A 26,051-nucleotide genomic window follows, 5' to 3' on the forward strand; every position below is an offset into this window, starting at 1 on the left:
TAGTAAGTACTATTCTTATATCTTACAGTACATGCTTGTTCCATGCAACAACAGTAATGAGCTATAACAGTGCTACACTAACTAACTAACAGCGCTTGCGAGTACTATTTCATTTAAAACGTTAAAACAAAGTAATAATGTAAGAGAGGGATCGTTATCCCCGTCAAAACAAAAAAAAAAAGACGCGCTAATACATAATACATGCCCGATGGTCCCTTTCGTTCGTTTTTGCGTAGCAAAACCCAGCGGTCGATAAGCGGGCAGGATCTCTGGCATCCTCGTAGTCACATACAATCTTCCCTTAACTATGCCTGTCTGGAGTGGATAAAATGTTTTTGGAATGTATACATTGCTCTGGAAAATACGGTCTCTGTTTTATCTACAAAAAATGATCACGATCGCCATCTTTGTTGGAAGATATATCGCTTTGAGCTGGGATTAGAATGGAATATTAGCTGGCCATTGTGACTGGTTTTGTTTTTTGTATATCGAAAAGAAACACTACAGCTATTGATTAGGCTATAACAACACTGTACGCTAACTACACCGAATGCACCGAAACACGCCGGCACTACGATCAGTGCCCTTACGCGGTGGCCCTCACCCTAACGGAGCACATCACTAACGCTCCTTTGCTTGCTGTTCTTACGCTTTCTTGGGATTCTCTCTCTTCATCTCTCTCTCTCTCTATCTCTCTCGTTTTCCGGAACAATTGTCTTAAGATATCCTTTTTCGCTTTTAGTCTTTCCCCAAAAAAGAATAACTTCTCGCCTCTAATGCGGCTCTACTTCGTGATGGTGAACGCTGTCGCCGTTTGCGCGTTGGACAGCGTGTTGGCAGCCGTATCCTCGTCCGCAATGCCCTCGATATCTTCCCGCTCCTCCTCCTCGTCGATGATACTGATGTCGTGCAGCGAGGGCCGATGACTTCGCCGCCAGCCTGGAAAATAAAGCAAATACAGTAGCTGGTGGTGGTTCGGGGAGAATGGATTGAAGAGGAGATAAAAAAAACCCAACGCACCCAACGTACCATCCAACGGCTCAAGCTGCTGCTTCGTTTTCTTGAGCAGCTTGGTGCCGGTGACGGATATGAGAATGGCCCCGAGCGGGGCCGTCAGGATGATGCTCAGGATGCACACCATCTTCACCAGCTCGGCGTAGTGGACTTCCTCCTCCGTGCGGTTTTCGTTCGACATGACCGTCTTCAGGGCGACGGGACCGAGGGCGGCCTGTACCGTCGCTTTGGACATCCAGGAAATGGCAACAAAGATCTGGCAACGAGTTAGAGGGAGCGAGTTAGCGTTAAGGCTGTTGTCAACAACAAGCAGAAACCTTACCTTCTCCTTGACGTTTAGCTTGTCGCCAAAAGCGATTGCCACCGTTGTCAAGATGCGGATCACAGCAACCGCGTAAATGCTACCGACACCGATCGATACGATGTGAGGATCCAGCTCAGCAATCTACGGATGAAGAATCGTGGTAAGTAACGTGCGCAGACCGTTGGAACGGGTGTCCCAACCCGCCCTACCTTAATAGACGCGCCCGTTATCCCGAACAGGATCGGTTCGAAGATCATCCAGAAGATTTCGAACGCCGTCGAAACCGGATTGTCCTCCAGCTCCCAGCCCTGCCCGCACCAAAAGTACGACGCAGTGAACGCCGCAAACACAACGCCCAGCGGACCGGCGCCCTCGAAGTGGATCTCCTCACTGCCAAACACGGCCAGCAGTCCGCCCCCGAACAGCATCAGTGTGCGAATCGGCACCACGTACGCATCGCCCGGCTCGGGCACATACTTGCACAGGAAGCCCCACACCACACCGAAACCCAGCCCGCCGATGATGCACACCGGCGCCTGGGCAATCTGCAGCCCGAGGCTTTGCGTGCTGAACATGATGCTCGAGATGATGCCGAACCCGGCCACCGACACTGCGTCGTCGATGCCGGCCACCGCAATGATCAGTGTCGGAATGCCCTTCACCACACCGTAACCCTTGGTGCGCAACCGGAACAGGCAGGGCACGACGACGGCCGGCGACACGGCGCCCACGATCGAGCCGAGCAGTATGCTCCACATCCACGGCAGCTGCAGGAAGAACCGGGCGCACACGGCAATCAGCGAGCACTCGACGAACCACGGGATGAGACCGAGCTTCAGGATGGTTTTGTAGATCTTCTTGAACGCGGTCGGGTCCATCTCTAGCCCGGCTCGGATCAGAATAATTACCAGGGCCAGCTTGCGCAGCTCGGCCGTCACGATCTGGAACTCGCCGTCCAGATTCACCCAGCCGACGTTCTGTGGAGAGTTGGAAAGAGAGGTGAGTAGATTTTTTACAAACCTTAGTGTGCTTAAATCATACAGGAATCTTCATCTTAGTAATAATCCATGTGTTCATTTCGAGGTCTAGTGCCTTCGTCTGTCAGTCCGTTATCACGGCCTTAATGGCAGACACCTCTACTCCATTTTGCCACCTCAATTTGGGCCTACAACGCCTCCTCTGTCCTTGTGAACGGCCTAAAAATACTTTACGGGCTGGGTCGTCCGTTTACATGCGTAGAACATGGCCAGCCCACCGGAGCCTGGCGAGCTTGATATGCTGTACGACAGTGAGGTCGCCGTATATCTCGTATAGCTCGTCATTATAGCGGCTCCTCCATTGTCCTTCCACATATACGGGTCCAAGTATCCTTCTGAGCATCTTCCTGTCCAGTGTCCATGTCTCAGAGGCGTATATGAGTACCGGAACTATATAAGTACTACCTTCGTCCGTCGCGACAGGTTCTTTGAGGTAAACTGATTTTTCAGGCTGTAGAATGACCGGTTGGCAGCCAGCAACCTTGCGCGCAACTCAGCTTCCATGCTATTGTCGTTACTGACCTTTGACCCTAGATAGGTGAATTCTGGGACGACTTTAAAAGTGCGTTCACCTATCTGCACGTCACGCCTACGTAGATTCTGATTATTTGTTGGCGGGCCCGCTGATGTTGCCACCATCAGTTTGGTCTTTGCCTCGTTTATCTGCAATCCGAGGTTCTCTGCCGCCTGCTCGATCCCTTGGTAGGCTTCTGCTACATAGGAGAGCCGCAGACCAATGATGTCTATATCTTCAGCGTATGCCAGGATCTGGGTTGACTTATAGAAGATGGCTCCCGTAGTCTCCACCTTCGAGTCACGAATGGCCCTCGCTAGCGCCAGGTTGAATAGGAGACAAGTAAGCCCGTTCGCCTGGCGCAGACCTTTGGTGGTAGCAAAAGGTCCTGTGAGTTTTCCATCCACCCTCACCTGGCATGTGACGTTGGTCATAGTCATTGTAACTAGCCTTATCAGTTTGGCCGGGATTCCAAATGAACTCATAGCGTCGTACAGTTTTACCCTGGCTATGCTATCATATGCAGCGTTGAAGTCAATGAAGAGATGGTATGTATCGTGTTTGTATTCAGCCATCTTCTCCAAGATCTGCCGTATGGTGAAGTGGTTGATTGTCAGTTTCGGAATCCTCTATAATAGTTTCCAACTATCTCTTCGACGTGCACTTATTTGCATGCCATAATTTATTTGCACAAAGTAGCCAATCCTAATGAATCCTTGCTACTAAGAGACGTTATTGATGGAAATATATTCTCGACTGTAGTAAGTTGTACCATCAGACCACGCGTACATCCAAATCGTCCAAAGACGTTTAAAAATGTCTTGAAAATGAAAATAACCTAACGTTTGTTTTGAAACTTTAAAATTCGCTCATCGCGACAGGTAAATCTGCACATTGCGGATTGCTTGTATTCAAATATTTGTGCAAATATCAAGTTAGATTTGACAATTCCAATGACTATCTATCCAACTGGATAGGACATTTGTTCACAATGCCTTGCATCGCTATCGAGAGTGTAATATTTATAATATTTTTAAACGTTGTAAGAGAGTCTCATTTAGGAAATATTTTAAAATTTATCATATCTCAAGTTTTTCTAATGTAATAATTTGGCAACATTTTATCACTAAACAAAATCTAGTTCTATTCACTTTTCACTGCCCATCCTAAATGTCCTCTGTTTTCCTTTTGTTGACGCCACAACTATAACGGTCAACTTAAACCGGCGTTATAAATGCGCAAGCAAATTCCAACTCACTAAAGTTTATCAAGATAACTGCCATGAACTGCCTGCGGAAGTCAACAACAGAAAAAACATATGAAATAAAAGAGGAGAGTGACATAAGTTCTAAATGGATCGAGTTGTGTTTTTTTGCCAACAAGTAAAACCGCAGAAATATCACCAGATTTAATATCTAATCATTCATTTTTGGTCCTTCGATAGCCGGATCTGCGGACTATTCCATCGATCTATTTTTATTTTAACCACGCATCACCATTTATCTTTTCAAGAATGCCACCGAAGAAAGCGATGCCATCCAAAGTGGACATGATGCGCGTCACCTCGCAAATACATAACCTAGAAAGCTTCGTCCAATCGTACACCGGCGAACATGCCTCCCAATGTGAATCCCGGTTGGAAACCCTAGAAAAGTGCTGGATAGCATTTGATAGCATGCAAACAGTTCTAGAGGATGGGGAAGAAGATGAACAACAACTTACACGCCTGTTTAAAGAACGGAATGAAATGTACGATCGTTACTGTTTCATTAAGGGCCATCTAACATCATGCAAAATGGAAATTAACAGCACAGTAATTGAAAATGATTTGAACGCGAGCATCCCTGTTGCTGCTTCCCCACACCTACACCTGCCGAAAATAAGTTTACCGACATTTGATGGAAAAATTACTGAATGGCTCAGCTTCAAAGATAGATTCACAGCAATGATTGCATCATCTACCGATATTCCGGATGTTATGAAACTTGAGTACCTTCTAGCGTCGTTAAAGGGTGATGTTTCTAAACGGTTTGAGTATGTTGACATTGCTGCCGAAAATTATTCAACCACTTGGAAAGCGTTGCTAGATAGATACGACAATACCAGAGCACTAAAGCGTGAATACTTTAAAGCCATTTACTCCGTCGCTTCTATGAAAGATAATTCTATAGAAGAATTGCGTCGCGTAACCGATGAATTTGCTCGACTTACCCAAGGAGCAAGCAAATTGAAAGAGCCTATTAACCATTGGGATACGCCGCTTGCCAATTTGTTGCTTTACAAACTTGATTCAAACAGCGTCTTAGCTTGGGAACAATTCTCTTCAAGTGATGATAATGATAGTTTCTCTAAACTCATTGATTTTTTACACTCAAGAATCCGAATTCTAGCCGCACCAGCCCAAGTTTCATTGTCATCGCCTAAACCAAGTACGTCGAAGGTGGCCGGTAATAAACAAAGTAAGAGCTTGGCGAACGCCAGCGTAGCGTCCACATCCAACCGTTGCCACGCCTGTGACCAATCACACCTACTCTTCCAATGCGATGTTTTCAAATCAATGAATGTTAGTGAACGTAGAAAGCTCGTCAACACGAATAAGTTATGTTTCAATTGCTTTAGAAGTGGTCATGCAGCAAGGGAATGTAGATCGCATCATAAATGCTACAAATGTAAACGCAACCACCATACATTACTCCATTTAGAAGAGCTTACAACCATAAATGAAGATGCATCCACAAATGTACAAGTTGATACGACCTCACATATTTGCACCAATAATTTAACTGTATTACTACAAACTGCAGCAGTTAATGTAATAGATGATGCCGGAAACAGTTATCAAGTACGTGCGTTACTCGATTCAGGATCAATGTCAAACTTTATGTCATCTGCACTAGCCAATCGACTTTCTAATAACATGACAAATGCTAATATACGCATCGCAGGAATTGGCCAGCGTGAAAGTAACATCAACCGCGCTATAGAAGCAATTGTATCCTCAAAGGTTCAGCAATTTACAATGAAACTGTATTTCTTAGTAATCGATTCTCCAACAGCTGAACTACCAACAGTAAAGGTTGATGCCAAAAAGTGGGACATTAACAATATTCCCTTAGCAGATCCACTATTTCACACACCTGGTCCCATTGATATCGTAATTGGCTGCGAAGCATATTGGCAGATACATTGCCCGGAAAAACGGTACATTGGACCAAATAATCCATCATTGATTAATACCAAATTTGGTTGGACAATAGCTGGATCAGTACCTATGAAGCATGTTGGCAATCGACAATCATTAAATGTGGTAACGCAAACCTCTTCCTTAGAAGCAAATATGCAACGATTTTGGGAATTAGATGCTATTCCAACCTCAAGTTCTCATTCTAAAGAACACGATCCATGTGAACAATTGTTCAAAATGACAACAACTCGTAACGGAGAAGGCAGATTTGTCGTAAAGTTACCAATATCATGCGATCCATCCGTCACTCTTGGTGAGTCTCGAAGCATAGCCGAGCGAAGATTCTATAATACTGAACGCCGTCTACAACGCAATATCACCACTTACGATCAGTATCGGCGGTTCATGAATACGTATGAAAATCTAGGGCACATGTCAGTACTACCAGAACCAGTTGATGATTCGGTCGCCCATTGCTATTTACCACACCATCCAGTAATGAAAGAATCTAGCACTACCACGAAGCTACGAGTGGTATTTGACGCATCATGTGTCACCGAATCTGGTTATTCCCTGAACAACATCCTACAGGTAGGGCCAACGGTACAGCCTGATTTGTTTTCCGTTATCCTTCGCTTTAGAAGTTATGCTGTTGCTTTATCAGCCGATATTGAAAAAATGTATCGACAGGTATTGATTTCCCCTGAAGACCAACCACTCCAGCGCATTTTATGGCGATCGGATCCAAACGAACAATTACGATGCTATCAATTACAAACAGTTACATATGGAACTGCCTCTGCGCCCTTTTTGGCTACACGAGCATTAAAGCAAATTGCAAATGATGTATCGTCAACACAACCCACCATTGCAGATGTAATTGAAAACAACTTCTATGTTGATGATTTAATGACTGGCGCACAAGATGAACAATCCGCTACAATTCTACAAGAATCAATCACATCACTTCTTAAGAAATACGGTTTTATCCTAACAAAATGGGCATCTAATTCAAGTTATGTTCTCAACAATATAGCCGAAGAAGATTTAGCTCTACGAGAATGTCATGACCTGCAAATAGAAGGCACAGTAACAACCCTTGGTGTCACATGGACGCCTCAAGAAGATGTTTTTGGCTTCAAAATAGTACGGTCATTACCACCATCTGTCGTTAACAGACGAAATCTCTTATCCTCTGTCTCTCAAATATTCGATCCATTGGGTTTGGCAGGCCCTGTGGTATGCAAGGCCAAAAACATGATGCAACAAGCATGGTCTGTTAAAGATGTAAACGGAAAGCAATTTGATTGGGACAAACCCTTGCCTTTGAAGCTGCAAAATGCGTGGAAATCATTTCATCAGAACATTCATGTGCTTAAAGAACTCCGCATTCCACGTTATATTTTTGGCAAAGGCAGTTTTGAGTACGAGCTACACTTTTTCGGCGATGCATCAGAAAGGGCCTACGGTGCATGCTGTTATGTTCGAGTTCTATCTAAAGACGATATTCATTCAAATCTTTTAGTGTCAAAATCAAAGGTGGCTCCAATTTCTACCCGTCATACAATTGCTCGTTTAGAACTATGCGCTGCACTTCTATGTATCCGACTTCTACCCAAGGTGCTATCAGCAATACGATTCAGTCCGGCCAGGATAGTGTTCTGGACAGACTCAACAACTGTCCTTCATTGGCTCAATGCATCGCCAGCTAGATGGAAAACATTTGTAGCCAATAGAACATCACAGATTTTGGAATTATCTGATGTTAGTCAATGGCATCACGTTGCTGGAGCAGACAATCCAGCAGATGAAATATCTAGAGGTATGGACCCAACTGAACTTCTTCATTCTTCCCGTTGGTGGCATGGACCAACTTGGCTGTCCAAAGGATCTGAAACATGGCCTAGTGCATTAGTTGACGAATCTGACATGTCCATTGTTGAAGAAGAACGCCGAAATTCTTCAATTGTTGCCATGGCTACAGTCGCTGGTACGTTTTGCGATAAGTTATTCAATAGATATTCGACATATACGAAGCTCTTGCGTGCCGTTGTCATCTATCGTCGCTTTATCGTTTATTTGAAACACAACCAAGCAGTGAAGAAGAAGCAGCAATCTGAAATTCCAAAGAGTCTATTTACATCATGGTTCAACTCAGACGAATTCAAGGCGGCAGAAAAATGTTTGTGCTTGCTACACCAGAAGCAAATGTATCCCGAGGAATTAAGTGCGCTGCAAGGTAAGCGAACCATATCCCGTTCTTCACCATTAAGATGGGTTAATCCTGTGGTCCTAGGTGATGGGCTTATTCGTGTTGGTGGAAGGTTGAGTCATGCCAAGTTACCTACTGAAACGAAGCATCCAATAATATTAGCAGCAAAACACCCACTAGTATTGTTATTGGTCAGAGATTGTCACAGCATGCTGCAACATGGTTCACCTCAACAGATGTTGGCTACACTCCGGCAAAAATTTTGGATTCTCGGAGCAAGAAATCTTATTCGAAATGCATATCATCGATGTATCACTTGCTTCAAACAAAAACCAACGTTTATCACACAACCAATCGCAGACTTACCATCTAGTCGAGTTTATCCTTCTAGACCATTCGAAGTGTCAGGAGTAGATTACTGTGGCCCGTTCTTTGTTAAATTCAACACCAGGCGCTCTACTCCACGTAAAGTCTACATAGCCATTTTTGTATGCTTCTCAACTCGTGCTGTCCATATCGAGGTTGTAAGTGATTTATCGACAGCAGCATTCATCTCAGCATTACAAAGATTTATCTCACGGCGTGGAAAAATCTGTGAATTACATTCTGATAATGGAACTGCTTTTAAAGGAGCTTCACATCAGCTGCATGAGTTGTATGCAATGCTCAAGGCAGATGAAACTGCAAGAGAAAAAATATTCAACTGGTGTGGTGTTAATGAAATCACTTGGAAATTTATTCCACCACGAGCACCTCAGTTTGGGGGATTGTGGGAAGCCGCAGTCAAATCCGTCAAAACCCATCTTTTGAAGCAAATTGGAACAACCTCCATCATCTATGAAGATTTCATGACTCTCTGCACTCAAATAGAAATGTGCCTTAATTCGCGGCCTTTAACACCAATTCCTACAGAAACAGAGGACATTGAAGTTTTAACACCAGGACATTTCTTGGTTGGTTCTAACTTTCAAATGGTGCCAGATACTAGCGTAACCACTATTCCTGATAACCGCTTGTCTCATTGGAGACACACTCAGAAAATACTGCAGGCCATATGGTCAAGATGGTACCCTGAGTACTTACAACAGCTGCAAGCTAGAACAACCAACATGCGAAAACTTGCTACCAAAATTGAAGTTGGAAGGGTGGTGATATTGAAGGAAGACAACATGCCACCTGCTCAATGGCCTCTTGGTATCATAACAGACCTACATCCCGGTAAGGACAACATAGTTCGTGTAGTTTCTTTGCGAACTCCTCGAGGAAAGATCATCACAAGGCCAGTTACACGAATTGCTTTGCTACCAATTGAGGATGATTTGAAATAAGCTGGTTATTTCAAGGTGGCCGGAATGTTGACGCCACAACTATAACGGTCAACTTAAACCGGCGTTATAAATGCGCAAGCAAATTCCAACTCACTAAAGTTTATCAAGATAACTGCCATGAACTGCCTGCGGAAGTCAACAACAGAAAAAACATATGAAATAAAAGAGGAGAGTGACATAAGTTCTAAATGGATCGAGTTGTGTTTTTTTGCCAACAAGTAAAACCGCAGAAATATCACCAGATTTAATATCTAATCATCACCTTTCTTAAAACGATACACGTTGCCCTTATCCTCCATATGCGGTCTCATTGAGCGCAGTGTACTGGCAACAAACTCATTCTGCGCATACGTATCACGGTCTAATGGGCTGATGAGCGCAAATTCGAGCGCAGCATGATACCGAGATGGTTCACGATAAATACCAAACGTTACGTTAGTCGCGAGCCCCGACCCCGCTCGTCCATCGGTTTAAGTAGATGCAAACCGACCGAGGTTTGCTGCGAAAATGCATATGCAATCAACTCTTCATCAATCTTTCGCACATTCCTTCCTGCCCAGTGCGCAAGGGCCTGTCCAAGCGCTAAGGGGGAGTGGGTTGAAGATGACTTAATACAATAAGTGTGCCTCCCGTATGCAGAGCGCGTGTACCCTTGCTGCGGTGGCATACGGGCAGCACTAATTTATTATCCGTACAACTCCCTTTCTCTCACTCTCTGCCAGTCTGTCTGTTCGGCCTAATGAGGCGTCGTCGGAAAGGTCCAGCGATACTACTCTGCCCATCGATTCCTGGAACCAACAGTCTCCATCGGAGACTGGGTGACCTTTTTCGACTACTCGATCTACAAACACAGTCTGAGCCGATCGATAACTAACGCCCACTGGTGTCACCTGGGGCAACCATGTGTACTAACTCACCTGGAACAGTATGCCCACCATCAGCATCCCGATCAGCCGAGGCAGCGTCGTTAGGGAGATGAGAAACCCGCCAAAGTTGGCAGCCACTGTTAGGACGACCAGCTGAAACAACTGTCCACCGGGTGCGGCAGTGTCACCGATGATGACAAACGCCGTTATCCATAGTAGTACACCTGCAAGGGGAACAAAACACGTGAACGTATCTATTGAGCGACCGCTTTTTTATGGTATTCAGCATTATCTGGTACGAGTTTGCACCACACCACCGTACCTATAAGAATGATGGACAGGATACGGGCAAACTGGCGGTAGGACGGACACAACGGATAGGGACACACTTTCTGCCAGCCGGGCGGTTCCCACGAGGGCGTTGTGTACTCCACCCGACATCTCATGCACAGCGAATAGATCCACGACTGCTCCAGCCGGGAGTTATCATAGTCTCGTTCGATCTTTTCCAGCGCCTCCGAGAACGATTGCTTTTTGGCACGACCACCAGCCTCGCCATTGTAGCGATCTAGAATTTGTAACGCAATAGGAATTGGATTACAGCTGACTGATCTTTTGAACATTTTTTTTTTCAAGTAGAGCACTTACCGCTGTGGATGGACGAGGTGTCAAAGTTGTTGTTGTGCAGGTTACTTTTCCTTCGCGCCGGTCCTTCCTCGGAATGATGCGATTGCTGTGGGATTGTTTGCAAAGAGTTGGTGAAAGGAGGTTCCACCTGAAATATCCACCCAAAAGCAACCACAGCGTGTGGTACTCACCTGCGATATTTTGCGTTTGTTCTGCTCAAAGCCCAAATTATCGTGACCTAATCGCTCGACGACCGGTTCGGTGATGATGCTGACCTTGCGCTTCGTGTCGCCGCTGGACGACTGGGAGGAAACATTCCCTTCCTCCGAAGGCATCTTGATAATACTGCCGAGAAACGGAAAGGGATTTTGAGGTCAATACACTAACATTTGGACAATGTTTGCAATTGTATGATGTCTTTGTTATAAGTTGAAAGAGATAAGCATACGAAGTGTTCATGAAATCATGGAACTAATAACTTAAAGCATAATAATAATGATTGTATTCACTATGTCCACGATATTAGCCAGATAGCCTGAACCTAAATAAATATTAATGTTAGTGATATTCCTTGCCTTGATCGTAATTTTAACAAAATATGTATGCATGAGTGAATTGGTGTTTCACAATATATAATACTTAAAAGCTAGGGAAGGAGGAAGAAAAAAAAAGGATGGGAGAAAGTAGGTAGAAAGGAGGATACGGAGCGACGGGAACCTGAGCGGGACAAACGAACGTGATTGTCAAACTCGATTAAATGAAGCGCAGGCTCTTAAGAAGGGATCATTCTGGACAAAAACTGATCGACGGGAAGGGATGTATATAGGAGGTCTGTCACGGAGACAACGGGATGGGGCATACGATGGAATGGAACGAGCCTTGATGTTAATCTATCCCATCTTACGGCAGCGGAGAGGATAGGAAGGAACAGGAGTATTAAAAACCGTGCAGAAATCTACGAATTGCGATACGCGTAAATTTCCTCTGTACCCTGTCTAATCTCTACATAGCAGTTTCTACAGCTGGAGTCTATACCACACTAGCATCATTTAGAAAAGAGCGATCCTAGCAACAGTACAATGCCTTCAACCAAAGAGTGGGTCACGAATCTCGGAACCCATGCGAGTAATGGGACCCAACTGCTTATTCGCTTTGATGACTACATGATCTATCTGGGTGATAAATGAGAGACACGCGTTCCCAAGCCAACCATTACTATTGCCATGTTAATCTTTTGAAGATTAATCAATAAAACATATGCAGTATCGTTCTAATACGTTCCAAAAACAAAATTTATACATTCATATATACCTTAGTGTATTAAGTATTATATTAATATTCTAACACTTCAAGGTTCATTGCTAGAATAATATGACAGATGGTATGAAATGACAACGATTAGATAAAACAAATACTATTTCAAACAGTGATACAAGAAAACGGCCATAACAGCCGCAAGTAAGTGCTAGGGAAATTTTAGTGCGCGATAAGATTGAAAGTGTAGATGATTCACAGGTGGACGATTTTACAATAAAATCGTTCAAACCGACAGTGCACTATTCCACACGTTTTACCTTGAGAATATTACACGGGATAGTAACGACTGATGTTCACACAATAACCTGAGTTGCCTTAAGCTCTGCAGATTTCCAAACTACCTCTGATGAGCTTGAGTTGCAGATAAATACGTGATCTAGCAATAAAGCCACGCGATACCGACAGCCTAAGAACTCATTTTTTGCTTATGCCATTTGTTATTGCATATTGAAACACGTTTACCAAACACACTTTTGCCGCCTGCTTATTAAATATAACCCAAGGAGACCGCTGGGGTTTCATGCTTGTAATGGAGTGTTTAGCCACGCCGTCCAGCGATTAGCGCCCGGAAGGCCGCATGAGTTCAACATCTCCGAAACAAGTTGCTCAGGTTGATTGTAAATCGCTACCGGTTGGGCACCCGTTTTGCAATAGAAATATGAGTTCATTTCTCCAATCGTTCCATCGCACGAAACATTTCGCCCATGTTTACACCCCCAATCAATGCCAAAAGGTCAACTGCGGGCGGGTGAGAAGATGCACTAATAAGTCAGTTCCACGACCGAACGACCGACCCCTCCAGGCACAAAGCGATCCAAGCGCCCAGATATCTCTGATTGATTGGAAATCAGACATTAGCATCGTTGTACGCGCGTGTGTGTGTGTATACGTGTGCCTGTATGCGTGCGTGTGTCGTTTAAGTTCCGCCCAACCACGTGGCACCGGGATGCTATCGACCGCTGGATGCTGCTACCCCGCTCCCCGCATTGCAAACCGAAACAAACGGCGTTCGCCGTTGCACCGGAGGCGCACGAGTTCAGCTGCACGCTTGCCGTGAGCCGTGGAATTCGAACAATCGGCCCCGGGCCACCCTTTGTTTGACGCTTCAACAATAATTATTGTTTCAGGCGGGTAGCCGCAATGTGCCCGCCGCCTTGCGTCTAATGAGTGCTGCCGACTGGCCGACGGGGTGTGGATGAGAAATTAAATGCCATCCGTGCGGACCTGGGGCGGAGGGTTTGGATATTCGATGCTGTTGGGTTTCCGCGCTGCTGTTACAAACGCTCCAAAGTTTGGCGTGATTCTTGCAGTGCTAAACACAGAAGGGAGTAGATGCATAAAACTCCGCTCAGTACATCATATCCGCTAGATTGTCGCATACCGATGTCTAGCACCGTCTGCTGACGGAAGCTTTATCAAGACGCTCTCCGAACAATGGGCCGTCTGGTGCCGAGAAAAGCCGGTTTGATCGACAAAGTTCGAGGGCATTGGGTCGAGTTGCTCCACATGCGTCATTTCTATGTGCGTCGAATGCACCCCCGTGCCTATCAAGCAGAGGGATGTAGCGATGTGCGTTTGTTCTGTCGAATTGTTAATCTCCCATCGTTCGCTCGTTCGCTCGTTGGATCACATTCCGTGACCATCTTCTCTCATTCCACCCTGTACCCCACGGGGAGGGGATGATACGAAGATTACAGCGATACTTATCATTTGCCATTAGAGCGAATCATTTGCTACTTAGCCTTACGATTCAGATTGCTTCTGGTAAAAGGGGCGGAACTAGGCACTGGGTGGCTGGGCTAGGCACTGCATCTTCATTAGACGCGCGCCAGTCAAATGATGTTAATCGAAGGGCATCTTTCAATGCACTAGAACTCATCTCGATAGCAGCTTATTTTACGAAAAAATACAAACACACTCACCACTGACATCCACTAAAGCTTCAATGTGTCCAAAAGCCCTATAGATACCACTCCATATGCTTACCTTCGGGAACTACAAAACAAATACCCACTAAAACTAGGTCTAGGACGACGGGCCATTGATTAGCATGTCAATTGGCCGATAAGACGCCGTACGTCGGAAAAACGCCGTCCCGTCCCCACCGTACTAGGAGGTGATAATGCTGAAAACAATCGCCATAACTAATAGGCGTCACATTACCAAATCTGGGCCGATGCCACCACCCGCAGTTCTGATTGACAAGTTTAGCTCCAGCAAACCATCTACACACACAGCGGGGTCTCCAATCTTCTCATCTCTCATCCTATTACGATTGTTGACACACGGTGCGCGATCGTGTCACCCTCTGTAACAAGCACCCATCTCACCCTACCATATCTTTGTGTTTGCATGGGCTGGCAGCGTGTCACAAAAATAGTCGTACACGATCGCAACTGCCTTCCAATTTATTTGCGTATCCAGTTACGAGTCACGAGCGCGTCCACGTCCGTTTGCTGTTTCCGTTTGTGCTGTACTTTTTTAAACTCGATCAGATCAGCGCGAATAGAAATCGCATCCCGATTATGGGGAGCATCCGATCCGGGCTGGACAGATAGGCGCTAATTGAATCAGCACATGTGAAGCGGGGTAAACAGTGCCGCCTCCACGCTTAACCGTGCTCTACCTGAATGGGAGCTATATTTGTTGGCCACTTTTCGCAACGAGGAGGATCTGTCCACATGTGTGGAATTAGGGTTTTCATTTTAGCCAACATTGAACGCTATGGAAAACCCGCGCCACCGGAGCAAGAAGCTGTCAACGGTGAGAATAACAAAAAAAGTGCTATTAACAGGTAGTCTGTTTATGTTTCCAATTCGCACGACTGCTTTGCGCCACGTGAAACCTCCGTTTTAATTGGTATGGCATAAACAAGTTATCTAAGAATGGGAGCGATTTGCACATTTGGAGAGTCCCCTCCAAACAGATGGGTGATGCTTGCAGAACAGGCATGTAATTAACATTGTGGTGAAAACTATATCGTTATTGAATTCTGCCTCCATGATCGTATGATGGAAGTAAGATATTTGTAGCACATCGATCGACAACTACAATTCACTTGCCATTATTTGCATGCTTATTTCACATACCGTCGCGTGCTTTATGGATTGGCACAAAAAAATAAACCCTTCGGAAAGGAGCAGTAGACCCTGCCGAACACCGAACACGTGGCGATCGTGTCCCTCAACCAGCGAACCCCTTCTGGACAGGCGGCACGGTGATAAACGGTTCACTGTTCATCATCGCGTCATGCGAGTCATGTGAGTCACGACATCAAACTTACCGCCCGGTCGGCCCCTATACACTAGGCCGGGCTACCGGTGTAGCGATGATGAAGATGATGATGATTACGATGATGAGGGTCTGGCACAGGCATGGTCAATGTGATAAGTATGCTAAAAGGTGTCTCGACCAGACTCGACAGTACACACGGGTTTGCCCCGGGTCGGTAAACCGATGGTAAAAGTCCAACGCATTCTAGAAAGCGGATGTCAGCAGCAAGTGGGCGTGTGAGTGTGAAAAGCCTCAACATTTTAGAAACAATGCTCAATTTATGTGTCTTGCAGTTTTGTTTTTAATTTTTGTTGAGGCATTTTTTTTCAACATCAAGACATCAGAACTCCCTTGCGATCGACATCAGCTTTGCTATGTGTCTTGCTGGTGAGTGTCAAATCATACGCATCCTTCTAATCATGGTCACGATCACGATTTGCACCCGCAAATCGATCGTAGTACGTCACAAGCTCCCTCCACCACGATGCCCGTTTGGTGTGGTGTCGGACGGACAATAAAATCGTACAATTAAAGGTGACATAATCCAATCTCAGTGCTTCGCCTGGGCCGGGGGAAAACGGCCAACCAATAACTGACACGAGCGCACGCTTTCCACTAACGTCAATCGCTAATCGGCACCGAGCGCCATACAGGTCAGTGCTTAATCGATCGTTTGCAGCCATCAGACCGGATGAAACAGACATTCGGCAACACATAAAGGCGGATTAGGTTCTCCGCCAAAGGAAGCGCATTGAAATTTAATGAAATTTATGTTGAGAACTATTTCTTAGATACAATGCGTTCGATTCTGAGAGGTTTCTGACACTGTGTAACGTGAATTCCACTGAGTATGTATTTCATTTTGCTCCGAATGAGAATCTTCTGAACATTTTCGTTGTTGATGATCTTGTGAAGATGAAGATATTATGATCGCGATCATGATATCTTTGCCGGATATCAGACGTATACCATACTCCATTACGGTTTACTCTTAATCCACACATGCTGTCCTTATAAACTATCGGATAATCAGATCGGAACCATATCCAAACTTCTAGGCCATGACACATCTACCCATTAAACTTCATTACGTATACTTCAGCGAATCGTTGGACCTCCGAAACATCCTTGTCTTGTGATCGTCAAATTTGTGGATTTCGGATTATGAAAATCGGAAAAATCATAAATAAAGCTGCTGTTATGTCTACGATATGTCCAGTGGCATCCCTTCCGCATTCAGAGAACATACACTTCCAACACATCTGTCAAGCTAAACGCCCATTAATGCACGTGATGTAACAACACCGTTAATAGCACGCTAACTGCATCTGAAAGGACGGAAAGGACTGGCTATGTTTGTGAGCTGCTCAGCATAATACGTCTGTTTACCAAACCATTACCTCACTGACGCACGCACAGAACAGCTGGCATACGGAAAAGGGATGAAAGCTTTTAACACCTCGCCAACCAATAGCCAACATCGCTTGAACTTGATCGCATTGCGGTTGGGGGCGCACGGATCATATGCTGGTGGTCATTGAACGGCCGCTTACGTCATGTCGTACAAATTGTTGTTCAAAGCCCCAGCTATCAAACCAACAACATAATTAGAGCAGTGGGACAACAACAAATAAATCTATTGACTCCATTAGCCCGTCCACTCAATTGTGCGTTGCAAAGCGATTCACGCCTGGGCCAGATCAGGATCAATTACAAGTTCAGTTAGTGAGCAAGCAATTGGTTTAGGTTCGGCTGGCGCCAATGCTTCAATTCGGTTGGCTTTTTTCCAGTTCCGTCCTGTTTGGGTTTGGATCGTCCCTTTTATGCTTATGCGTATGCTCGTGACAATAGGCATGTGTGAACTTTGCTGCTTTGCCATCATACTGTCCACTTGTCCGGTCGCGTGACGATCGCGTGCAAAATTCCATCCTATCGCAGGGAGCTTTTCTGACGACAAAAGGGGCCACACAAAGCGGATGATTCAGCTCATCAGAGCAATTCGCATTGATGGTGCAAAGGCTACGTCGGCCTAGGCAACCTGATAGATTGTTTGTTGGGCAAATATTTGTTAAATTGAGTGTGTCCCATTCGACTCAATTGAGACAAAAACCCTCTTCTATCTAACAAACAACACATGTCCCATTTGGACATAAAATGTGTACATGTGATTTGTTTATGGAGGCATGAAATGCTGGTACGAAACTCTTGACAGATAAGAAAGGAGAACAAAAACATATCACATCACTTACACCCCGCAGCAGTAAACATCCTTCATCGTTCATTAAAGGGCGCTACGCTACAGCTGAAATGATTGTGCCGGGGGGGGGGGGGGGGGCATAATATTGTTAAGCAAAAAACAAAACAAAAAAAGCAGATCTGCCGCAACTGCACGTTGGTACATTAATATTATTTTCACTCTGCTTATGGAGTGCTGGACTGGAAATCATTATCAAACCAACCCAATCGAGAGTGGCAGATCGGTGCGTACCGTACCATCCGACTGCACCATCGTTAGAAGATTTATGGACGCGCATTTCGTCACCCAACGCCAACGAATGACAGGTCCACCGGGGAGGTTTTTTTGTCGTTGTTGTTATTCCCCCAGTGGCATCTGTCTGAAGAAAATCTCACTAGACGTGAGGTTGAGAGTTGCTGCACCGCTAGAAAAGGCATTCCTAGCTAACACGTTACCATTGCGTGCTCAAGACATGTTTTCATTCCATTTTAAGCTAATTGTTTCGCGTTTCGATCGTTCGACCGTTCGACCGGCGAAGCAAACGATCAAACCTCCACCGCTTTGGGGACAGTGCTGCATGTAGTTGCCACTGCGACCGGTACACCGCTGGCCCTTCCACCACCCGCCACATGATAAGCTTTTCACCATTAATAAGCGGCAGAATTTAATAAATCAATTAAAAGTTAATCAATTAATCAAAGCTTCATAATTGCCATGGCGCGCACAGACAAACACGGCCACGGGTGGTTTGCTGTTGATAACGGGCCGGATTGGCGGACAGGTGTCGAGAACGGGCAGGGATGGGAAGGCATTGATTTAGGAGTAGCGAATGCGCAATTAAAAGCAACGATGCACCCTTCCGTCTGGCGTCTGGCCCGAGGTTCTATGCGTAGAGAATCGCTCCAGCCGTCTTGGCATTGCTGATATAACGCGCATTCAACATGACACCTCTTCCGTCCTGCCTAACTACTGCTACTGCGGCTACTGCAGTGGTGGTAGTAGAGGCCCGATCGTACCATTTTTGGCCTGAGCCAAGGACGCTGTCAAAAGTTTCCACGAACCCCGATGCGATGCGACCGGTGGAACGCAAACAAACGGCAATGAAATTATCAATTCATACACACGCACCCCTTGTTTCTATATGTCGATGGTGGGTTTAAGGTGTTGTGATCGTTTGTGAACGCTCTCGGTATGTAGTGTTATGCAGTTCTGTGATGAGGTGGCTGTATTGTAGAATAGTTTTGAGGTTTGCGGCAAATATTAAATGTAACACATTCGGCACAGGATGAAGATGAACGAGTTCATAGCTATTCAGGGTATGGCAGCTTTAAGCACTATCCATATCCAAGGACAAAACATTATCCAGAAACAGTAAAAAGGGTTATCCAGGTTTTGTTGATGTCAATGTTTTGGGTCAGGTTAAACTTTAAATCAGCTAATGTCATAGTATTTACGACTACGATTTAGGAAATATCATTGTTTTAAGGTTTCCGTCAATCCTATTTCTTCAAATTGATAATTCGCATTATTGTGTCAAAAGAATCATATCAAGTCATTAATTTGCAAACATAAGTTCTTAAGTAGTATAACCGTACAAAGAGTTAAACATGGGTTTCCATTGTGTTTTGGTTGTTTTCCAAGGATCATGAAATCATCACCATCCCATTTTTAGGGAGCCCCTTCTTGCGGCCCGTTGAATTCAATAAATAAATATCAAATCATTTATAGACATCGTAACAATAAACTTTAAAAGACATGCTTCGAAGAATTTTGGAAAATTAATTTATTGAGACATTCAAAAATCGTAGAATTACTACCGTAGGCAAAAAAAAGTGGAGCATTTATAAATTCATAAAAAAACTCTGTAACGGTAAACTTAAAATTGAATTGAAAATTACAAATTTATATATTTTTTTGCAAATTCTAATATGTAATGTAATGTAGCTTAAACAATACAAAACCCCATCAATAACAAAACCCCATTGCAAGCCGCAATATAATTTCTACGACAACACGAATTGGCTGCCAATCTAATTAACAACGTTGCACAAATATTTTGCAATGTAAAACAACAACAAAACCGCTCCCTTACAGCCTTGAGACAAAGTGCGTGCGAGTTCACGAACATCGTTGTACCTTCCGTCCCTTTGGGTCATTCCCACCGGGGCACGCTACACGATGATCAGATGATCGCCACCCGGCACGCACCGTTCACTTGACGCACTTTAGGCTGTTTCGGGCGACCAAAATCGTGCTGCAGGTGCAAAGAGGGGTGCATCAGAACCACACCCCCCCCCTCTCCCCATGTTTTTGCACTACACACGGTGCCCCCACCTGCTGTCCCTTGCTGGGGTTGCTACTGAGCGCAGCGCAGACACCCGACCCAACCCGGTCAGCCGTGGGAATTGTTCTCACCAATCAACGACTTGCCACTGCACTTGGATGGCAGCGGAGGAGGAGGCGGCGGAGAGAGTTGCTCACCCGATCGATTCCAAATTCGATCGCACCGCATGATCGTTTGCGGACGTTTGTTTTGCGGACAGTCGGGGGAGGGACAGTGGCGAGAGGGTTACGAAAAGAATGCAAATGATGAGCACGCGAGTGCTGGATGCAGGATTAGATGCGGTGGAACGAGAAGGGAGAACAACCCACTAATACTACTATTACTACTACTACTATTAGTACTGCTGGTCGATTGCGCAGCTGTGTATAATTACGTTTTCTTCATGATTTCGCTCCGGGAGCGCTCCGGCCGCGGCACAAAACAAAACAAAAAAACTGCGGGCAGGTTCCGGGTTGTACGCCGATACCAAGCTCACACGTGTGAGCGGCAGGGCAGGTGCCGGCGGGAGATACGGTCGTTCCAAATCTCACACACTAAGCTCACTTGGCCGCTTGCCGTGGCCGTTTAGAGCGAATCTCGCCCGAGTTATTAGCAGCGGCGGCAGCAGCAAACAGCAGCAGGTAACGATGATGATGGGGATATTCGGTACCCTCGGGAACTGTCACGAGCTCGCGCCGGTGATGGAGGACGAGCGCGCGAAACGTCCGACAGCTATGCACGCGCGCCACAACAACCACTTGAACCTGTGTAGCCCGGATGCGCACCGGGGCAAAAAGCTGGACGGCTAGAAACACAGTGCTGGTGGGTGGGTGGGTGATAATCTGGGACACTTGCCGTTGTCGCTTGGTCACAATTGAACAATTTGCTGTTTTTTTTAAAAGCTCCAGCACACTTCACCTTGGTCCCCTGTGAGGCTTTGTACGCGAAAGCGCCGCACTTGTAGAATTCGATCAAAATTGTACAGCAAGCAATAAACAGTAATTATCACTCTTACGACCGATTAGGACACTTTTCTTTGCACCCAAAATTTGTATCACGCCTTTCCGCCGCCACCACAACCACTATGCGTTTTTCCCGGGCTGCGTTTTATCTTTGCGCAACCGTCGCCGCAAGCGTTCGAAATGCTCTGCTGGCAGGAAGATGTGGCAGGACGATTGGCTTCCCTAGCAACGCGCTAGCTGCTCTGTTCGCACTGCCGATCTCATCAAATAGCTCTCTTTCTTTCTCTTTCTCTCCCTGTATAACGAGCACTTCTCGCACGAACCCGACGACGAATTGCAACCGACTATTGGGGATCGCCGACACGGTACCCTTATTTATAAACTAGAACCAAACACCCGCGTCCAACTAATTGGTGATGTTTTATTGTTCTTAACCCTTCCTCCCGCGCTGTTTTAAATGGCGGACCGTGGCACAACCCCTCCAACGCCACATTCTCAGCCACTCGCTTCTCTCCACCACATCAGTAACGCGCGTGAGGTAGCCCTCCCCCTCCCGGGTCCACGGTCCGGTCTCAGCCGAATACACTCTCGACCCTCCCGCTCGATCGATTCGTTTCGAGCGTGCTGGCCAGCAGTGAGCTGTACGCGGTTCGATTCGCGAGCTTCGGCCGCGAGCTTCGGCCAGATTGGAGTCTGCCGGCCCCAAAACTGTCCACTCCTGCCGTACCGAATGGTGCGCGACGGATCCGAGCGTGTGAGGATGAGTGCGCAGTAGTAGTAGTAGCAGTAGTGACGCACACTCTCCGGAACTGTGGCCAAGGGAAGGGAATTTATGTCACGACGAAACGGCACGGCCGCCTCACACAACCGAACCGAAAGACATAATCAGAGCTGACCGGGCGCTGATCGTCTCGCCTCCCTAACGGTCTCACTCCCGCGGGACTGGTTCGAGTTTTTCCACCCGCCCTGCCAGCGACAAAGTCGTCTAATATGGGCATCAGCACAGCTCATGAATAAATATGTTACTGTAAAGCTTCTCCTCCGTGTTCGCCAGCCACCCGCCAGAATCTCGGGGTTTTGGAGCAAGTGCATCGCCGTTGCAGCTCCAACAGACTGGTGCCTAATCAAAAGCCTCCTTTTTTGTGGTTGAATTTAAAATTTGTGGCCACTTCTGGTGGTACAAGAGCGAGGTGGTCCGAACGCACTTTGCCCACTGTCACAATCCACCACGTCCACGACACACTGGATCGCTAAAGTGCGGTGAAAGTGAACATGCCGTACCGCCGTAAGGAGCAGCATTCAAACTCTCCTCCACACATGAGCTAGCCAGCTATTTGTAAGCGATGGCGATGTTCGTGTTTACATCAATTAATATCGAAACGTAATATCGGAACTGCGATAAGGCTGTGTAACCCACAGCCGTTCGTTCTTCCCTTCCAAGCCGCTGGCTTCGAAGGCTCCTTCCCCTGAACAGCAGACCATTAATAATCGATCATACTTGCTGCAAACACGCTGTGTAGAGTGTTGAGGGTGAGTACCAATGGGCAATTATGTTGTACTATCGCCCGGAAAAACAAGCAACACACAGCCCGATTGATTGGATGGAATCAACTGTCACGCGATCATCGGTCTTAATTGAATGGCGATAATATTGGGCAATTGATCACCTACGGATTGCGGGGTTTTAAAGGTTCTTCCGGCATCTTTTTTATCGATATAGTAACAGCTTAATCATCCACATTGCAGTGCAGACATTTTTGGGCTAATTTTAGGACTATGACGGCTACTGCCTGCAACAAATCGTGTACCCAGAACCAAGCAAAGCCAGCTTCGGGGCCGGTTTCTTTTTCTCTCTGTCCACCCAATGGTGTCATACAGACGCTAGCACGTACGTCCAATTGTCCGCAAAGGCCGCCTGCTGCGCTTATGTGCATTCTTGTGCATGTGTGTTGTGGGGGGGGGGGCACATCGCAGTGCCCCAGATGAGCTGCGGGAGCAAATCACGGAGTCAAGATCGAAATCATTCGCTACGCCTCCCCAGGCCGGATTCCTACGACCCTCCCCCGTTGACCGGAAGGGAGAGGGGATGGATGGGAAAAAGGGGGGGTCGGTGGTTGCTCTAAATGAGAGATGCACCGAGAGATGCAAATTACTGGCAAAAGTATGCGTGGCGTACCGTGGCCCTCCACACACTGTCTAGGAAGCATCTGCGGGTAGGAATAGTAAGCGGTAGGAAGTGCAACATTGCAACATAACACACATATCACAGCAAAATGTGGAGCAAACATATGTTGGTGTAAATGAGGGAGAAAGAAGTATGTACCAGGCTTCAACGCATCTACTTGAAAACCCCTCCAAACACACAAAAGGTTACTAAGGGAGGGAACTCCCATTGCGACACGTGACTGCGACCGTGCGTTCGCGGGGTTCCGCGCACAGATTTGTAGGGTCGTCATATTGTCTAATTTTCTTCAATTTCGTATCCCTTTCCGGGCACACCAAGTAGTGCAAAATTCCACACCATCCAACCGCAAGCACAAGCGCACAACACTGGCAACTGGTATGTAAATGACGAAGTTGACGGTAATGTGATGATAATGTGTTGATGATGATGATGATGATGTGGGTAACAATAACTACTGCTGCTGGTGTAGTTCAAAGAAGAAAGCGCAAACTAACCTGTAACCCTCGTTCGGGCCACTGTTTCCGTCACTTTGCGTTGCCTCACTAAGTCCGCAATTTGGCAAAATGGGATTCGGGATGGGTTTTGCTGCCGGAATCTTCCACTATTCCCTGTCACTCACGTACACACACATTCAACGCTAGTAGTCACCACACAAGCACAGCACGTTTCACTACACCAACACACTGCACTGGTACTTCGTACGGTTGAAGGAACTGTTTTTGGGGGGAGAAAGGGGATAACAGAGAAATATTGCTGTAAAAGAATGGTAAGACCGATAGAAGCGATCATCTGCACGCTGTCTAACGATGTATTAGACAAGCTTTCGATCACTATTCCGTTTTACACTAAACAATACATTGAAGAAAGCACCATTACATTTTAAAACCTTTTCCCCATAGAAAGCTACTAAACAGCTAACACACACATTCATGCCCAGTTCCACACAGACAGCATAACGGCTAGCAGGGTTCAACAAACAATGCACACTCTAATTTGGGGGAAAACACATCCCGCGCCCCAAAACAACAACACCTGCCCGCATCCCACAGCACAGCAGACGACCCAGACCCACGGTAGTGCGGAAGGAGGGAAATTATTGCCCGCCCTCCCCTACATTAACATACGACTGGCTAACGTGACCACCGCGCGATCGCTCCAACACACAACAAAGCGCGCCTAGCTAGACCCGGCGTCTGACGGCGACCGTCTTCGCAAGACTTCTAAAAAGCGTCTTCATTTGGCGACACGCTTTTATACCCGCCCCGGCCGGGCCCGGTCCCTCCAGAGTACGCAACCAGTACGCTCGCCCGGGGTGTCAATATGTAGAGCTAACAATGTTTTCCGATGTGCGACTCCCTACTACTACTACTGCTACTATTACTACTACCACTGCAACTACGCACACCAAGTGCAATCGTCGGCTTTGGTGCCCAAACGAGGAAAGAAGCGCAGCGTGTGTCACTCTGGTGACCGCCGAAGATAATGTGCGGGAGTGAGAGGGAATGTTTAAAGGGGTACAGGGTACAGCGTGGTATAGTATAGTACACCCGGGCCCGAGCCGGCAGCGTAGTATTGGGAGGGCGCAACTGATGCGCAAGTGTGTTTGTGTAGGATGATGCTGTCAGGTTGAGTAGATCGATCGACTTCCTGCAAGGAACTATCGCCGTTCGGCTGGGTAAGGGGGTCTCTCTTTTCTCCAACGGGGAGAGATAAGCACGCAACAGCTGGACCGACAGACGGCACAGATAGCGACCGCATCTTTATTTCACATCCAGCCGGTACTGCGCATCGTCTCAGGTGCGCCGGTTATTAATTGTGACCAAAAGTATGGTTTGGTTTTCGAAAACTCACAGTACAGAACATCATTTCAAGGCATAATTATGATCATTTATATCTTGATCACGAGCAAGTGTATCAACTACCTATTTTCACAATATTTTTTTATACTTGAATATTAGAAAATAAGGCTTTATCAAGCTCACTATCATGACTAGCTCAGAAAAAGCATATTTAAGCCTGTTGAAGCACTTGGTGCCCACTCGCCGCCACTGCAGGTTAACAAGCAGCATTCGTCACCCGTTAACACGGTTTTAAGTGGAAATGCCTACAAAGCGAATGCTCTACCCTAAGCTTCTAGGTTAAAGTCGCGGAGAATCATATCTGATTCTATTTCAAAACAATTACTACAACCGTGTGAAAGCGGGCAGGTAAACAAAAAAAAGAAGCTTGCTAATTATTTCTAGTATCAACCAGCAGGCGGGCGGGGGGTGTTTCGACATGGGTGTGATGATTCCCCCTACTTGCCCGACGAAACCTTTTTGGACGATCGTTGGCAACCTCCCCTTCCCGCCAAGGTGTTCGCTTCCGAAACTGGATGATCGAAACGATCCACCGTCGGTCGTTTTTTTTGTTTTCGGACGCTTTGAACTCTCCCGGTGTACGTGCTAACTTCGAGGGCAATCACAGGCCGCAAACCAAAAATTGTGCGTGTGCCCCTATAGCTCGTTGTCAAATCAAACGCACCTTCATAGAAGAAATAGTCTGACGGCTGCTTGCTGTGACTTAGTGCTGCTAACAACTGTTAAAGTGTTTGCTTCCTATAACTTACTACTGGTGATTATACTTATCCCATAAACCTTACAAGTAAGATAGGCTTAGTACTCAAAACT

General features: G+C 46.2%; 1 protein-coding gene across 5 annotated transcripts; it reads right to left on the reverse strand.

Moving 5' to 3' along the window:
- LOC120898167 (sodium/hydrogen exchanger 9B2) lies at positions 1-24,635 on the reverse strand. 5 transcript variants are annotated; one of them, XM_040303631.1, is made up of 10 exons: positions 24,507-24,635; positions 23,877-24,095; positions 11,278-11,431; positions 11,108-11,192; positions 10,782-11,027; positions 10,511-10,683; positions 1,528-2,295; positions 1,337-1,459; positions 1,021-1,270; positions 1-939 (listed from the first exon to the last, which is right to left on the reverse strand). In XM_040303631.1, the coding sequence occupies exons 3-10, from the start codon at positions 11,419-11,421 to the stop codon at positions 785-787; spliced, it is 1,944 nt and encodes a 647-aa protein (XP_040159565.1). In that variant the 5' UTR covers positions 11,422-11,431; positions 23,877-24,095; positions 24,507-24,635; the 3' UTR covers positions 1-784. The 5 variants fall into 5 exon arrangements, with proteins under 5 accessions (XP_040159565.1, XP_040159566.1, XP_040159567.1 ...); XM_040303632.1 differs by having other exon boundaries at positions 23,877-24,135; positions 24,507-24,609; XM_040303633.1 differs by lacking the exon at positions 24,507-24,635 and adding an exon at positions 24,259-24,401.
- Between the last annotated feature and the right edge of the window lie 1,416 nt (positions 24,636-26,051).

This window comes from Anopheles arabiensis, chromosome 2 (assembly GCF_016920715.1).
Source record: "Anopheles arabiensis isolate DONGOLA chromosome 2, AaraD3, whole genome shotgun sequence".
Taxonomy (NCBI): domain Eukaryota; kingdom Metazoa; phylum Arthropoda; class Insecta; order Diptera; family Culicidae; genus Anopheles; species Anopheles arabiensis.

Coding starts and splice junctions, on each gene's coding strand:
- LOC120898167 (XM_040303628.1), bottom strand. Junction 2,296..10,510: donor TGGTGGGCATACTGTTCCAG/GTGAGTTAGTAC, acceptor AACTCTCCACAG/AACGTCGGCTGGGTGAATCT. Junction 1,271..1,336: donor AGCTAAACGTCAAGGAGAAG/GTAAGGTTTCTG, acceptor ACTCGTTGCCAG/ATCTTTGTTGCCATTTCCTG.